This window comes from Oncorhynchus nerka, linkage group LG19 (assembly GCF_034236695.1).
Source record: "Oncorhynchus nerka isolate Pitt River linkage group LG19, Oner_Uvic_2.0, whole genome shotgun sequence".
NCBI lineage: Eukaryota > Metazoa > Chordata > Actinopteri > Salmoniformes > Salmonidae > Oncorhynchus > Oncorhynchus nerka.
The window spans coordinates 23306901-23324828 of record NC_088414.1 but is presented as its reverse complement, the minus strand read 5'-3'; the positions used below and the strand labels follow the sequence as shown (position 1 = coordinate 23324828).

The following is a 17928-nucleotide window of genomic DNA, read 5'->3' as shown; positions in this document are numbered from 1 at the left end:
AACAGCAGACTGGTATAGGGATTGATTGAATATGTCCGTAAACACACCGGCCAGCTGGTCTGCGCATGCTCTGAGGGCGCGGCTGGGGATGCCGTCTGGGCCTGCAGCCTTGCGAGGGTTAACACGTTTAAATGTCATACTCACCTCGGCTGCAGTGAAGGAGAGACCGCATGTTTTCGTTGCAGGCCATGTCAGTGGCACTGTATTGTCCTCAAAGCGGGCAAAAAGTTATTTAGTCTGCCTGGGAGCAAGACATCCTGGTCTGTGACTGGGCTGGATTTCTTCCTGTAGTCCGTGATTGACTGTAGACCCTGCCACATGCCTCTTGTGTCTGAGCCGTTGAATTGAGATTCTACTTTGTCTCTGTACTGACGTACTGACGCTTAGCTTGTTTGATAGCCTTGCGGAGGGAATGTAGGCCTAGAGGCCAGGAGTCAGAGGTCACCAGGTCAATGGGGGCCTACCTGGAGGTCAGGAAGGCCCCAGGGAATAGGTGTGTGAGTGACACTGTCCTTCAGGGAGGCAGAGCGGGCATATTAATGTAAAATTGTGTGAGATGAAATTGGGCAAACAAAAGGGTGTGCAATGTGTAGGCCCACTCGGTGGACATTCTGAATTGTTTGAAGTCAGTAGGTGACATGACCAAGGAGCTATTGAAATTAGAATGTTGGAAAAATTAATGTAAAATTGTGTGAGATGAAAAGGGACAAACTAAAAGGTGTGCAATATAGAAGGGTAGTCACTGGACATTCAGAACCTTGTTTGAGGTCAGTAGGTCACATGACCAAGGAGCTATTGAAATTTGAATGTAAAAAATATAGGAATACAAAATGCTGCTCAGATTTCCACATGTTTATTACCTTTTCAAAACAAATTAATGCCCAAATCGTGAAAATAAGACCTGTGCAATGTTGTGCACAATTTTTCCAACGTGACACTTATTTGGAGTGGCTCGAGAGGTTTGAAAGCGCGGATATCCGTTGAATATCCAAACTGAAACTGTCTTTACCTCTGTATGCAATGACTGGTTTGGAGGAGTTCGTCATCATTATAATCCCATTCATTTCACAGGTGAACAGTAGATAGTAGACTTTTTACTGATGTTACCTTTGTTGTTGTTGTTGATGACATTACTATGTAGCCATAGAATTAGGCATTAGAATACTAACAGTAATTTAATAGGATCTCTATGAGCATAAAGGGTTTATCATAGTCCAAAACATGTACGCACATGCACAGCAGTGTTCTAGAATATTGGACCGCTGGCTTCCATACTTTTTCAAATCCTCAGTGCAGCTCAAGAAATTTCTCCAACTGTCAACATATTAAAATCAATAGAGGACGCGTACCGGAGACGCGTTGGTTGGGAACTGTGAGGTGCGCGTTCAGGCTGTGCGTTCCCCCTCGGATGGTGGTCTCCGACCTGTGTAGCAATGTCACAGTGGGACACTGGATTATTGCGTCCTAGCGTCTGTGGGCTATGATTTACGCTTAACACAACAAGTATAATAACATCTCGGAAGACAGAGATATCTCTTGCTTTTCTAAATTATACTTTATACTTAAGTCTTCTGAATGAATAAATGCTGGTTTTTGTAGCATAAGAAATACAGACAAGCACTCAGTTGGCATTTATTTAAATTGGTTTATTACTTTATGATATAAACAAATACAACCTCTTTAAAAATCAACAAAACAACGATTGCCAAGATTTGATTCCAAAACAGATCTGTGCAAATAAGGTAATTTGTTTGCCAACCCACCTTCCTTACCCCCAACCCACCTTCCTTACCCCCACCCCCCTAACCCGTCTTGTCTCATTCACAGAACAGAAGATGAGACCAACCACTCCACTGGAGCTCCAGACTCACTTGTGTTGTATGCCTGAGAAGCACAACAGAAACAAAATACAGGTACTGACTGTATTTGCGAGATAAGTCATAACTATGATGGTTTATTGAGAGGAAATTACATCACTCCTATACTTGTCTACACACCAGTGCTTGCTTTAGCAGTGAATCTTACCAAACAGCAGGACTGGGGTTAATACATTCAAACTCAGGAATTCAATGGAAATTTGGTTAATGAATTGAAGCAAAATATTGCCAATGACAATTTTCCAAATTAAATGAATTAGATGGAATTGATCCACCCCTGCCTAATCACAACATCTGTATACCAAGCTACTGATGGTTATCTAGAAACATGGGTGTCACCTGGGTGCTAGGCTCCCGGTTTAAGCCGATTTATAGTAGCTAGCAACAGTAGTGATGTTGAACGGAACAGCAGTCAGGTAGAGTGAGAATGCAGCATCTCAGATTGCTATAGAATAGTAAGTATGTTTTTCCCTCGTCCCAAAACACAGAGAGAGAGAGCGAGAGAGAGAGAGAGAGAGAGAGTAGCAGCCATTGGTTAACATTGGAGGTCCGGGTTTAAGTCTTGCAGAAAAACAAAGAGTCCTCAACAAGGCAATGTGGTGTTATTGTCCAGCGTGAAGTGAAAAGTGCTTTGGCCGGAGAGGATGTTTGTGTGTGTGCAGCAAATCTGTGTTCATGAAGGGGATGACAAAATGAATCATCTGGATCTCTGCTTTAAACATTCTTATACACTCTACCCTTTTCTCTCTCCTCACACAGACACACCCCTATTGTCATCTCCCCTCCATGTGCACACACCCCTATTGTCATCTCCCCTCCATGTGCACACACCCCTATTGTCATCTCCCCTCCATGTGCACACACCTACTACAGTCTCTTGCGATTCACTGCTGTATAGTTGAAGGCTGAACCTGAAACAATGCCATTCATATTGGAAGGACATTTTGCGCAATTTGAGGTATTGACTTAGGGCCCTATCCAATCAAACCTCGGAAGCAGGTTTGAGTGAATAGAGCCCATGTGTTCAGTAAGTCTTCACTATGGCAGAGTGTACTTTGTAGACTGAAAACTGGGAAGTTGCTAAGTAGAGCTGAAAGAAAGGTATTCCTTAAAAGGGAATCACCAGAAATATTTCTAAATGGCAACAAATGGAATAACTCTAAATGGCAACATTGATAAAAAATAGTTTCAAAAATAATTTGCAGTCAAACCTCGAAATAACAAAAAGGCTACCAAATCAAAGCTAACATTTGAAATAAACTGGGAGATAATAGTTAATAATTTGCCAGTAAGGATAGTTAGTTTATATTATAAACTGGGTGGTTAGAGCCCTGAATGCTGATTGGCTGACAGCTGTGGTATGTATAAAAAACATATTTTTACAGCTCTAATTACATTGGTAACCAGTTTATAATAGCAATAAGGCACCTCAAGAGTTTGTGGTATGTGGTCAATATGCCACGGCTAAGGGCTGTATCCATGCACTCCACGATGCGTCGTGCATAAGAACAGCCTTTAGCCGTGGTATGTTGACCATATTCCCCAAACCCCTGAGGTGCCTTATTGCTTACTTATAGTGCTCCTCTCAAAAAATATAAAATGACACTTTTCCTCTACCGGTTTCTGTGGTAAACAAAATGTGTCGTTCTGCAGATATGATTGAAAGCTGTCATTTGTAGCGTCAACTCCAATTGGTCCTGGCAGTTTTACCTGTCCATCTGCTGGCCAATGAACTTGCAGCTATCACCGCAGAGTGTCCTCCCCACGTGTATGTGCCGAATAGGACTGCAGGGTGTCTATGGGTTGGTAGGGAAAGCTTACATTCTCAGCACACACACATACCAGCCATTCCCTTGTCCCCTCCTCTAACCGATGCTCGTAATGATGTTCCAAATAATAATGTGGACATGAAGTCTCCTTGCGTTGCTCACCCGGAGGTCCTGTTGGTGTGGCGCTGTGAGTTTTGGCTGCAAGTTCTCACAGTGATGTATCTCTCATTGCGATGGGTGAGTTTCTGAAGCGACGTCTGGTGAGTTCTCATAGCGACGTCTGGTGAGTTTCTGAAGCGACGTCTGGTGAGTTCTCATAGCGACGTCTGGTGAGTTCTCATAGCGACGTCTGGTGAGTTCTCATAGCGACGTCTGGTGAGTTTCTGAAGCGACGTCTGGTGAGTTTTCATAGCAACGTCTGGTGAGTTCTCATAGCAACGTCTGGTGAGTTTCTGAAGCGACGTCTGGTGAGTTCTCATACTGATGCCTTGTGAGTTCTGATAGGGATGTCTCATCAGTTCTCATAGGGAGGTCTCATTGGTGTGTGGCCGTGAGTTTTCCTCCTCCAGCAGGGCGATGCGTTGTTTGAGCATGCGAACCTGTGTCTCGTGGCGCTCCACCATGGCCATCATCTGAGCCTCCAGCTTTTTCAGCTTACCCTGGTGCTTTTTCTTGGCCTTCTCATACGCAGCCACCAGGTTACTGGACAGAGGAAAGAGAGAAGAGAGAGACAGGTTAGAGAGGAGAGACAGAGTCAAATAGCTAGACAGGAAAATGCAGACAGACTAAAGTTTTGATGTGGTGAGTCAAGTCACAGAGGTACTAAGGGGTTGAAGTAAAATATAAATGGTTAGGATGTAGCAAGTAAGCGTCAATGTGTTTTAAGAGGAGAATTGTGTTTGTGCTATCCATAAAGAATAGTGCATTAATTCACCCATTTCCCACTAGATGGCAACCCCTGTATTACAATGCAAGCCAACTACTGTTATAAAAGATGAGAATCCTAACAATAGCTCCAATAAACTCATTGGATTGTTGAATGAATACATCTTCTTTATACAGTGGGGCAAAAAAGTATTTAGTCAGCCACCAATTGTGCAAGTTCTCCCACTTAAAAAGATGAGAGAGGCCTGTAATTTTCATCATAGGTACACTTCAACTATGACAGACAAAATGAGAATCACATTGAAGGATTTTTAATGAATTTATTTGCAAATTATGGTGGAAAATAAGTATTTGGTCAATAACAAAAGTTTATCTCAATACTTGGCAATGACAGAGGTCAAACATTTTCTGTAAGTCTTCACAAGGTTTTCACACACTGTTGCTGGTATTTTGGCCCATTCCTCCATGCAGATCTCCTCTAGAGCAGTGATGTTTTGGGGCTGTTGCTGGGCAACACGGACTTTCAACTCCCTCCAAAGATTTTCTATGGGGTTGAGATCTGGAGACTGGCTAGGCCACTCCAGGACCTTGAAATGCTTCTTACGAAGCCACTCCTTCGTTGCCCGGGCGGTGTGTTTGGGATCATTGTCATGCTGAAAGACCCAGCCACGTTTCATCTTCAATGCCCTTGCTGATGGAAGGAGGTTTTCACTCAAAATCTCACGATACATGGTCCCATTCATTCTTTCCTTTACACGGATCAGTCGTCCTGGTCCCTTTGCAGAAAAACAGCCCCAAAGCATGATGTTTCCACCCCCATGCTTCACAGTAGGTATGGTGTTCTTTGGATGCAACTCAGCATTCTTTGTCCTCCAAACACGACGAGTTGAGTTTTTACCAAAAAGTTATATTTTGGTTTAATCTGACCATATGACATTCTCCCAATCTTCTTCTGGGTCATCCAAATGCTCTCTAGCAAACTTCAGACGGGCCTGGACATGTACTGGCTTAAGCAGGGGGACACGTCTGGCACTGCAGGATTTGAGTCCCTGGCGGCGTAGTGTGTTACTGATGGTAGGCTTTGTTTCTTTGGTCCCAGCTCTCTGCAGGTCATTCACTTGGTCCCCCCGTGTGGTTCTGGGATTTTTGCTCACCGTTCTTGTGATAATTTTGACCCCACGGGGTGAGATCTTGCGTGGTGCCCCAGATCGAGGGAGATTATCAGTAGTCTTGTATGTCTTCCTTCCTAATAATTGCTCCCACAGTTGATTTCTTCAAACCAAGCTGCTTACCTATTGCAGATTCAGTCTTCCCAGCCTGGTGCAGGTCTACAATTTTGTTTCTGGTGTCCTTTGACAGCTCTTTGGTCTTGGCCATAGTGGAGTTTGGAGTATGACTGTTTGAGGTTGTGGACAGGTGTCTTTTATACTGATAACAAGTTCAAACAGGTGCCATTAATACAGGTAACGAGTGGAGGACAGAGGAGCCTCTTAAAGAAGAAGTTACAGGTCTGTGAGAGCCAGAAATCTTGCTTGTTTGTAGGTTACCAAATACTAAATTCATTAAAAATCCTACAATGTGATTTTCTGGATTTCTTTCCTCATTTTGTCTGTCATAGTTGAAGTGTACCCATGATGAAAATTACAGGCCTCTCTCATCTTTTTAAGTGGGAGAACTTGCACAATTGGTGGCTGACTAAATACTTTTTTGCTCCACTGTATATGGGTAGCCATATACAACCCCCCCCCCCCACACACACACACAATAAAGCCAAATGTATTTTCTACAAACATCTTCACTTTTAATCACAAAAAATATTTCCTCTGAGTGTTACTATGGTTACCTGTTTTCCCGTATTTCCCGTGAGTGTTACTATGGTTACCTGTTTTCCCGTATTTCCCGTGAGTGTTACTATGGTTACCTGTTTGCCCGTTTCAGATCGTTGACGAACTCGGCACTCTGCTGGTGGCGGACCTCGCTACTCTTGGTTAGTCTTTCCAGCGCTGCCACTAGCTCCTGGACACGCCCCTTTAGCTTCTTCTCCCTGAGACACACACACGGGATGAGTCAGGAACACACACACACACACACACACACACACACACATAGCAGATAGACAGACATCCACACAGAGATACACACGCACACACAGTGCGTTGGGTTTTTTACCGTCTCAGTGCGTTGGTGAGCTCTGCTGCCAGGTCGCTATCATTCAGTGTCCTCAGGTCTGATAGGCTGATGGCCGGAGAGTCTCCACAATCCTGGAACATAACAATACCATGAAGAGCTGGTCTACAACCATACAGTGCTAATACTAATCATTATCATACTACGCCTGGTGAAGTGATGGGCTGAGGTGATTAGGCTGCCTACAGATCAAACACTTAAGCGTAATTAACGGTGGTGTAGTCAATCGACTGCTCTTCCCTCTGCCAGCCTCTAGCTGACTCAACGTTTAACCAGTCAACTTCTAGTAAGTCTTTGTTTTCATTTTCAAAAATCCACTGGAGCTGACATGCTTGATCCATTTTTGCTGCAGCTCTCGCTCCCTTTTGTGGAGTGGTTGAAAAACAAGTTTTTTATGACAACAACCTAACTGTATGTAAACTTCCGACTTCAACTGTATATATATACAGTTATATCGCTGCAACTATATGCAGACTGTAACTACCAATTGGATATCAAAATGTTTACCCCTTTTTCTCCCCAAAAAGTTTACCCCCTTTTTCTCCCCAATTTCGTGATATCCAATTGGTAGTTACAGTCTTGTCCATCACGGCAACTCCCATATGGACTCGGGTATAGGCGAATGTTGAGAGCCCTGCATCCTCCAAAACACGACTCTGCCAAACCGCACTGCTTCTTGACACATTGCTCGCTTAACCTGCCAGCCAGCCACACCAATATGTCGGAGGAAACACAGTACACCTGGCGACCGTGTCAGCGTGCATGCGCCTGACCCGCCACAGGAGTTGCTAGAGAGCGATGGGACAAGGACATCCCGGCTGGCCAAACCCTCCCCTAACCCGGACGACGCTGGGCCAATTGTGCGCCACCTCATGGGTCTCCCGGTTGCAACACAGCCTGGAATCGAACAAGGATCTGTAGTGACACAGTTAGCACTGTGTTGCAGTGCCTTAGACAGCTGCACCCCTCAGGAGGCCCTGATCTAAATAATACAAAAATTAGCCTATTTGTAAACTTTCTTGCCTAGCTAAAATATTAGATTCCTTGATTAATTCCCAGCTAAGAGCTTTATTTTCTTTGAAATGTACATCAGTCGGGTTTTAGACCAGGTCTTAGCACTATCTCTGCTGCATCCCTAGTTATAAATGATGTGGTTAATTGTATGGATAAAAGACAACATTGTGCTTCCCTCTTCATTGACCTGCCAAAGGCTTTCGATACAGATCACTCACTGCTAATTCAGAGGCTTCCCTCAATTGGCCTAGACCAGGCTGTATGTAAAAGGTAAAACAATTTACTTGACAGATAGGACTCAATGTACAGTACTATATATCTACTGATGGTGTTGAATCAGGTTTCCTGGATATTACAAAAGGTGTCCCGCAGGGGTCGATTCTGGGTCCTGCACTTTTTACTGTTTACATTAACAATATCGACTTGTCTGTAAAAAATTGTAACCTGCACTTTTATGCCGATGATACTGTTGTGTATACTATTGCCCCCATGGTTGACCAGGCTCTCTCTCAACTACAGTCTACCGTCATTGTATTACAGAAAAACTTTCTTGACCTGGAATTAGTACTGAATGCAGATAAAACGATGTTGTTCTCTAGAGCGCATCAAAATAAGTCTGATGATATAAGCATGTGTACTTTGGATGGTGTCCATATTGATCGTGTCCCTGCTAACAAATATCTGGGCATCTGGATAGGTGAAAAGCTGTCTTTTAAAAAGCATATTGATGAGTCTCTTCTATAGAAATATGTCCTGCCTCTCGCTAAATAGTAGAAAGCAGATTATTCCGTTTAAATTCCTATCAGTCCTAGACTATAGCGACATCTATATGTTCGCAGCTGCCACTACATTAAAGCCATCAGATGCAGTTTATCATAGCGCACTGCGCTTTATGACGGGCACCAATTTTAGTACTCATTACTGGATTCTCTACCAGAAAGTTGGTTGGCCCTCTTCAATGTCACGTAGGTTGATACATTGCTATCTTTTAAATTATATAGCCCTTTTACAAAAAGTCCCACTGTACCAAACATCATCACTAGACATACAAGTTATCAGACCTGGTCTCAGGGATGGTTAACTCTAGAAATTCCTTTGGTCTCTACTGAGATAACTAGAAGCTGATTTATGTTTTTTTTGCACCTTATTTGTTGAACAATCTTCAAAACGTTCTAAAATGAGAATAGCAAAATTATTATAGCAAAATTATGAAAGCCAACGGGACAATATTGTAAAACACTGTTGTGCGTACATGTTTTGGACTCTGATCAGCGCTTTACAGTGATTAAGTTAACAAAGATCCCTTTATAATAACACATTCCATCATCGCATTTACCTAATGGCATACAGTTCAGCAGAAGCGTTTTTACGATTTACACACTGGGGGAGGGTCCTTTTATAAACGCATTTCATGCAATTCTACGTCATTTAGGCCTACATGAGAGGAGACCTTATCAGAATATTTTTTACACTACGCAAAGGACCTAAATGAGTGGCTACTCTTGACACTGTCAAACAGATAAAAAAAAAAAACCTTTCCAAAAAGTATTCGTTGTGATTAACTTAGCCTTAAGATGCTTTTGGGAAACCGGGCCTTGGTCTTGACCTGGCCCAGGTCCAATAACAATAAAGGAGACACAGATTGTACAACATTAGGAGGAAATATATAAATATTATAGGCTACAAAATCAACTTTCCAGTGGCACTGACTCACACAATTATGAAGACAGCATGAATATGCGTAGCCTAGGCTTCTCACCGTACCAGTGATGGTCTCAAGATAGGCCTGAGTTACTTAAAAACAGTGCTGTTCTTCAGAGTGGTTGTGAGAAAAAAAATGTTTTTTAACCAAATTAGTTTCTCTTTTCAGCAGTAGGAATTTGCTTTCCAAACGTATTTCCAGCAATTGTATTCTGATATTTGCAAAAGGCCTTTAGTCATTCACTGAGAGCGCAAAGATAAATAAAATTTATAGAAATAGAATCCATAGAACGAAAGTGCCCATTCAAGTCAGAACTGACAACCATTTTGAGCATACCCATGAGATTTGTTGACGCTGAGAACGGAATATATATACATTTTGAAATAACATTCGTAGAACGTTCTTTGACCGTTTCCTGTGTTTTTTATGGAAAGTTTTCTTAATGTTTGAGAACAGGACTTGAAATTGAACCATGAGGAAATATAATGCTGAAGTACTAGAATTCCTACAGAAGAACATTGTTTCTCAACATTCTTTGAATGTTCTGAGAACTTTAAAAAATAACCATGAGAAACCTGTATAAAATGTTATGGGAAAGTTTTATACAAAATGGCCATAGGACAACCACGCTTTTAGCAAGCTCTAAGAAACATATGGTTCTCAGAACACAGTGGTGGAAAAAGTACCCAATTGTGATACTTGAGTAAAAGTATAGATACCTTAATAGAAAGTTACTCAAGTAAAAGTCAGCCAGTAAAATACTACTTGAGTAAAAGTCTAAAAGTATTTGGTTTTAAATATACTTAAGTATCAATATTAAATGTAATTGCTAAAATATACTTAAATATAAAAAAAATCTTATTAAGCAAAATATTACATTTTTTCTTGTTTTTTAAATGTACAGATAGCCAGGGGAACACTCCAACACTATGACATTATTTACAAAAGATGCATTTGTGTTTAGTGAGTCTGCCAGCCCAGAGGCAGTAGAGATGACCAAGTGTTAGCTTGATAAGTGAGTGAATTTGACAATTATTCTGTCCTGCTAAGCATTCAAAATGTAACGAGTACTTTTGGTTGTCAGGGAAAATGTATGGAGTAAAATCTTCAATATTTTCTTCAGGAATGTAGTGAAGTAAAAGTAACAGCTGTAAAAAATATGAATAGTAAAGTAAAGTACAGATACTACTAAAGTAGTACTTGAAAGTATTTTTACTTCAGTACTTTACACCACTGTCAGAACGTTATGTGCTAGCTGGGTTCTATGGATAATATTTCTGTTGCCACAACACAACAAGCCATTCAATATTTGGCAAGTGTACTGCCCAAATTAAGGTAGTGTTCAGACAGGAGTAATTATATCATTTTGGAAATATTATTTACATTTATCAGGGGGTGCTGCAACACATTCAATGCCTCTACTTCCTGTGGCTATGCGATTTGGAGAAGGTAATCTGATCCTAGATCTGTGGTTAGGGGCAACTTTTACCTCAAGCTGTCACATGCAGTAAAAAGCTTGGTCTTATAGGTGGCAGCACTACCACCAACACAGGGGAGAACGACTCCCCCTCTCATTGAAACCACGAAGTTCAAGGCCTTCCAGTGTACTGCAGGCTGTTGTTTCCAGAAAGCAGGGTCCCCCACTATAATGAATAGGAAAATGGCAATCTTCGTGGTAAATATTAGTGTAAATAAAAACATTTTTAGAAGACAATCATGGTACCAATATTTGCTTCTTTTACACCAGATGTATGTCCTTGAAACTATTACTTTAAAATAGCACACAAAAGTAATAAGGATAATTTAACAGATAATGGCAGCCTGCAGTACACCGGCCAGCTTTCAACTTGAGATACTCAATAAGAGGGGTCAGCACTGAACTAGCCTGCAATGTCACTTCCTGGACTAGCTCGAACTGTGCATGTTATGTCTACATAAAACTCCCCTTGAGACTTCAAACATGGTGTGACGTCTTCAATGGCTTCGTCCATTCATATAGTCAATGCTTCAACGACTTATCCCTTTTGTATTGCCTTACACTTGGACTACAGAACAATACAGCTCGACTCACACTGGACAAGCATGTCAGAGCATTCATTGAGCATGCTACATGGCTTATCGAGTTACAGGTATGCTGTCATACATTCAGGGCCTGCTGTCCTGCTAGCCTGATTTGATTACAGGGCTGTTGATGGAGATTGGAACATGGCTTCCATTAAGGTAGTGGGGAAATGGATATAGGAAGAGACAATGGAGGAGGGGAAGATACTGGGAGATGCTGGTCAGTGTTGTGTGTGTGTGTGAGCGCAAGCGCGCACACGCGTGTTGGGTAATTGCCTTTGTGCTGTGTGCATTTTGCTTGATTAGGCTTGCAGTGTGTGTGTGTGTCACAAACATCCACCGCTCCAGGTGATGAATGGCTCTGATCATGGGCTCTGACAGAGCGGAATGATCTAACAGAGTGTGTGTGAGTGAGAGTGAGAGAGAGCATGCATGAGTATACACTCCCCCACAGTGGGAGGTATGTGTGGCTATTAGAGTCTACCCCCGTGTGTGAAATACAATCAAACAGGCCATTTCTAGACCCTAACAATAAGAATTGGTCTGTAGATATAAAAGGTAGCTGGTTTGAAAGCAGGGGGGGAGACAATAATAGAGGCTGCTCTGTCTTTCACTCTGAAAAGCACTTGCATTTACAGATGGCCCTTTGATTGGCACATTCAACGCTGGTTGCTCCTAGCAACCGATGAGTAAGCCTTATTGAACAAACAGAGCTACGGTGATAGCAGGGAGAGCAGGGGGGGGGGGGCTCGAGATTTAAGGTAGTGTGTGTATGTGTGTCTGCACGTAAAGCTGTAAGGGTGTGTGTTGGAATGTTGTGTGCATGCCAAGAGATGTGAAGTGCATGTGTGTGTTCACGTAATCCCTGTCCCAGCCGGGGGACATGGAAGGGCACTGTTATCGTATCCAGTGGATTACAAGGCTAATGTAGTGTCACAAGCATTGGAAGCTCAAGACTGTGATCAGAGAGAAGCACACCTCTATTCTATTCCCTTTCTTAATCCTGGCACACACACAAATACACAACTGATCTCTGTCTATATGTATTAAAGAAATGGTCAGAAAAGACTATGGATGGTGTGAGGGGCTTAGCGCTCTGATATCTAATTGATCTCCCAGACCTCTTGGAGTTCAGGTAAAAAAGTCTTTGATAGTTTAGAATTGCACTTGGAACTCTGGAAGTCCTAATTTGTCTACTTTCTCTTCCCATCCTCTCAGTTTCTTCTCCTCTTATGCAGTACAGTATCTCACTCTCAGACTTCACCTCCATTTGCCTTCCTTCCTCCTCTCTTTTCCTTTCTTGTACTCACCATTCTCTTTTCTTTCCCCCTTCTTCCACTTTTCCTCCCTCTCAAGTCCATTCTTGTACTCTCCCCATCTCCAGGTTTATTTTTTCTCTGTCACTGTGTGTATACAGTAGGACTCTCACAGACACACCGTGGCCCCTTCTCTAGGGCCACATCTCAGAGTACAGACAGACAGCTCCCCAGAGGAGAACCCCAACAGACTGAGAAAGTCTGAAGTAGAGACTTCTAGTGTGCAACTGCCAATCTTTCAGAGTGACAGGCCCTCTCAGCTTTAGGACTGTTGTGTATGGGGGCTCAGAAAAGAAGCACTCATTCCAGGAGCCAACTATATACAGGCTGACAAGGTGTGAGGGAGATGGAGGAGGAAGAATGGGGGCAACAAGACAGAGGAGGGAGAGAGAGGGAAATGGGGGAGAGATACACTCCAACGAGAGGAGATCGAGAGAGACAGAGAGAGAGATACTCCAAAGAGAGGAGAGAGAGAAGGGAGTGGACAGAGCTGTGACTCAGCCTCCAGCCTCTTCAATGATTCATGTGACTGACTGGTTCAGAGTGAATGCTGCTGCGTCCTGGAGAGAGACACACTGTCTACAAGCCTCAATCTAAGCCTGAACCCCGCTTTGTGGTAGACCTGTTGGGTTTGGGGCTTGTGTTTCCATAGGTGGACGAGGTCTCTTTTCGGGTTGGAGAATTTAGAGGGTGTAAATGTTTGTGCGCCCTCACCCTGGCACTTGCCCTTTCCATGCGGTCGGTATACATCTTAGAGGCCAATGTTGGGAGGGGGGGGGGTGTTTGGGCCAAGTGTGTGTGCATGCGTGTGTGTTGTCCACACACCTTAGCGGCTTGGCTCTTGTCTTTACTACTACTCCCAGTGGAGCTGAGGGATCTCCTGCGCTGCTCCTGCTGCTCCTCCACTTCGGCCTTGAGGTGCTCGATGTGCACCAGGTAGGCCTGCTCCTGGGCCTCCCGCGTGCTCAGCCGCAGTTCCACTGCCTTCTTCTCCTTCTCCAGCAGGTAGAGCTGGGCCTTCAGCTCCGCCATCTCCTCCTGAGGGGGAGGAAGGGTTAACAAGCTAATATAAACAAGCTACAAGTTATTCTTATCAAGTTATTCTTATCATATTGTAACCATGTGGAAGAAAGGGAAAAGGGGAGGGAGGAAATAAGGATAGACACTGTGTATACCAAACATCAAAGCTCATTACCGTGCACTTTCACCACCCTGTGAAGTTCATCATAACTTATTTCATCTGTAGCCTAATAAACTGCATGCTTTCCCAAGTCGTGGTGGGAGGATCACACAGCATGTCATCACGTGACTCCAAGTTTACTTCCATATGACGGTTATCATATCGATATTTCTCACATAATTAATTTTCTTGACACAAAAAGATCCCACGTCGTGTAGTGTATTTTGTTTTGTCGACATTTGGAAAGGTCTGTTGTGACATTATTTACCCGACATGTACTTTACTCGCATAACAAGGTTTGATGGAAACCGACAGTGACTCAATTAGCCCATATCGGTTTGTTTTTTTAGGTCGGTAAGTTAGTCTAGCGGCCAGCTATCTGCACTTGTAGTAATCGTGGTTGAATTAACAACCAGGGGGACCCCACTCTCACTCAGATATCATATTAAGAACTGCAAAAATGTCTCTCCACTACATGGCAAAATGAGTAGAATTGAATGAAAAGGCCCGTGTGCATGCTCTCCCTCCCACTCTCCTCGCGCTCCCTCCTTCTCTCTCCCTCTCACCTTCATGGCCATGAGCTCCTGCATCAGCACAGCGTTCTCCAGGTCCAGACGGTGCGTGTCTCCCCGGGGCTTGACCTCAAGGCTGAGGGGGTCGACGTGAACGCTCTCTAGCTCCAGCATGGTCAGCTTGACTGCCGCACGGTCATTCTTTAGCTGCTGCACGTAGTCTTTCAGTCGCTGTTCGTCCTCCTTGGAGAAGTCTGTGTCGCACGAGCTGGTCGTGGAACTGGTGGTGCTGCACACACACACACACAAAGATACCATAACATTTTGCTCTGTTGGATGATAGCTAGCATCTAGAAAGTAGTCTTCATTTCCCCTTGAACAGTTAAGATCACAATTAGAGAAGCTAAACTGTTCCTAGATCTGTGCCTTGCGAGTCTGACACGGGAAGAAATGAAGTCACCAAATACTGTGTAGAAATCGTCCCAGATACTCTTTTTCCCGTTGTTTTTATTGAATATCCAAAACATACAATATACTGCAGTGAAGCTGCTCAACAACTACATCATACCAGTCATCCAACAGACTCCCATTCAGAGCGACACACAGAAGCATCCAGGGTTAATGTAACAAACCTGTCTGATCAGGATGAACAATACCTGGTTACCCTTTTAATTCTGAGTGCTATGCATTTCACTAGTATTTTTGCATCACAACATTGAAGTGTAAGGGGCCTCCAGTTTTTTAGATAGACCGGGTCTTTATATTTGCCATCTGGGTCTTGTTTTAATAATAGAGAAATCAGACCTTCCTGCTGAGTACCTGACAGACTACCATTTCTAACAATGGAGCTTTTAGTATCTCAAAAAATACTTGATATACCTCTACCGGTATGCCATCAAGCCCTGGGGGTTTTCCAGGCTGAAAGGATTTAATAGCCTCAAAAAGTTATTCCTCAGTAATTAGGCCTTCGCACTGATATTTCTGTATATTTGTTCATTTTCGTATTTATATTTATATTATTTGGAAAGAATTCCTTGCTGTAATCTTCATTCAGTGGGAGAGGAGGAGACGGAAAAGAGAACATCTGCCTAAAATAATTAGCTTCATCTTTTTAAATATCAGAGAATCATAGATGACTCCATCTTCAGTAACAAGATTCTGCAAATTCTTTTTTGTTAGCATTCCTGTATTGGAGATTCAGGAAGAGTTTTGGATCTTCCTTCCTTGCGAATCATTCCTGAATATTTGCACATTCAGACTGAAATTTTTCTTAATTAATATCATCACACCTTTTGAGTTCCTTTGTCCATGATAGAAAATTATTTCACCACCCCATTCCTTTTTCCAAGCAATCTTCATCTAAGGATGTAGAGTGTGTTTCATGTAAACAGTTATATGTTGTATGTTATATTCCTTTTCTTTTAGCCATGTAAAAGGCTGCTCTTTTTTAATAATCTGCTAAACCGTTACAATTATAACTGGCTATACTTATTTCACCCCTTCCCATAACTAGATACTATCCTCAGTCTAAATTGACTGTCACGTTCTGACCTTAGTTCTTTTGTTATGTCTTTGTTTTAGTATGGTCAGGGCGTGAGTTGGGCGGGTAGTCTCTGTTCTTTGTTCTATGTTGTGGTTTTGTGTTTGGCCTGGTATGGTTCTCAATCAGAGGCAGGTGTCGTTCGTTGTCTCTGATTGAGAATCATACTTAGGTAGCCTTTTCCCACCTGTGTGGTGTGGGTGATTATTTTCTGTTCTGTGTTTTCCTTCACTGTACAGGACTGTTCGTTTGTCGTTTTTCAGTGTTCAGTTGTTTATTCATTAAAGAATATGAACACTTACCACGCTGCATCTTGGTCCTCTCCTCCCAACAGACGTTACATTGACCATAATTAGTGCTTGTAAAGTTACTGCCATCAGAGGTATTATGATGGTCAAAATTAGAGCTTTCAAATGTCTGATATTTAGAATTCAAGAAATAGGTTCTAGCAATATTTGTTTTACGCCGTTGCCTATTTGCCTGTGAGCCAATGCCACAGATGTTATAAAATTGAGACAAGATATTATGTGTGTAGTAAATCTGAGTAGGTTAATGTGTATGATATTGGATGTGATTTAGTGAGAGTGTGTACGATATCTGTATAAGAGAAAGACTAATGTCTTGTGTCCAAATAAACAATTACTCCGCCAATTTGCATGGTTGAGTGTCTATGTGTGTAACATAGACAACATAGACACTTTGATTGTTTGATACTCTTTGCTGTACACAGTGTCCTTGGGAGACGATGATGAACATTGCGCTGCAGTGGATACCACCTCTACCCTCCGTTCTGTTGGTGAACGTACAGTCACTAAAGAACAAACTGGACGAGATCGAATCGAGACTATCCTATCAACGGGACCAGAAGAACTGTAATATTCTATGTTTCACAGAGTAGAATACAGAGTAGAATACAGAGTAGAATACATCTCGTTGGCTTTTCCATGCATCGTCAAGACCGGTCGGCAGCTTTCTTTAAAAAAAAAATCCAGCTACAATAATAATTTACAACATTAACAATGTCTACACTGTATTTCTGATCAATTTGATGTTATTTTAATGGACAAAACGATTTGCTTTTCTTTCAAACAGAAGGACATTTCTAAGTGACCCCAAATTTTTGAACGGTAGTGTGGTATGAGGCAAGAGATTTTGTTGTAGGTAGAACGCATCGGAGTAGGAATATATTGCATTGACATGCATGACTCAGCCGTGCTCTACACACACACCGTGCTGCATAACCAAGATACGCTTGTTTTGAGATCAAAGCGAGAGCTGCATGTAGCCACGTGTGCACATTTGTTCATCCTTTTTGCTAGTTAGTGAGTTATTAGCCCAATTATAGATCATTTGTAGTCCGCAATGGGGGAGTGATTGCTTCCTACAAGAGCACAAAACGTAAAAATGTCTAGACATCTTTGAAAAGTGAGTCTGGTAAAGAGCTTTTTTATGTCTTAAGGGGCAGTGTTGTATTTTGAGACCGGCTTGAATAAGCTAAGTAGCCAATAGGCAGAGGGTAACATCATTTGTCTGATTCTCTGTAATAAGGGTATGGGAATAATAATTCCCATACCCTTGCATCAAACACGACAACAACATTTTCAGTCACCTCCTTGTCTGAAGGACAAGTGGATAAAAATGTTCATGTCAAGCACTGCATGTTTTTTCTCTCCTAAAAGTCATGGAATGTAGCCTACATTGAACATGACACATTGGCTGCTAATGTAGGCTGAATGAAAGAACAGTTATTTCCATGTTAAATTGTTATGGGTTTTCTCCATTGTTTTTTATGGTAGACCACTCTTGAAGGCCTACATTATGATCAAATAGCCACAGTTGCCTACTTGACTACTGTCTGAAACGGTCATTTAAAGCGGGTACAGGC

General features: G+C 42.4%; 1 protein-coding gene across 3 annotated transcripts in view; it reads right to left on the bottom strand.

Annotated features, from left to right (window-relative positions):
• Positions 1-1625: 1625 nt before the first annotated feature.
• Positions 1626-17928, bottom strand: part of LOC115101207 (colorectal mutant cancer protein-like) — a 133503-nt gene continuing 117200 nt past the window's right edge. For all 3 annotated transcript variants that reach the window (XM_065004794.1, XM_065004795.1, XM_065004796.1), the window contains 5 exons: positions 14558-14792; positions 13637-13849; positions 6701-6792; positions 6453-6575; positions 1626-4348 (listed from right to left, as the gene is read on the bottom strand). In XM_065004794.1, the coding sequence (XP_064860866.1) occupies positions 4168-4348; positions 6453-6575; positions 6701-6792; positions 13637-13849; positions 14558-14792 (844 nt within the window). In that variant the 3' untranslated portion in view covers positions 1626-4167. The remainder of the gene's footprint in view (positions 4349-6452; positions 6576-6700; positions 6793-13636; positions 13850-14557; positions 14793-17928) is intronic.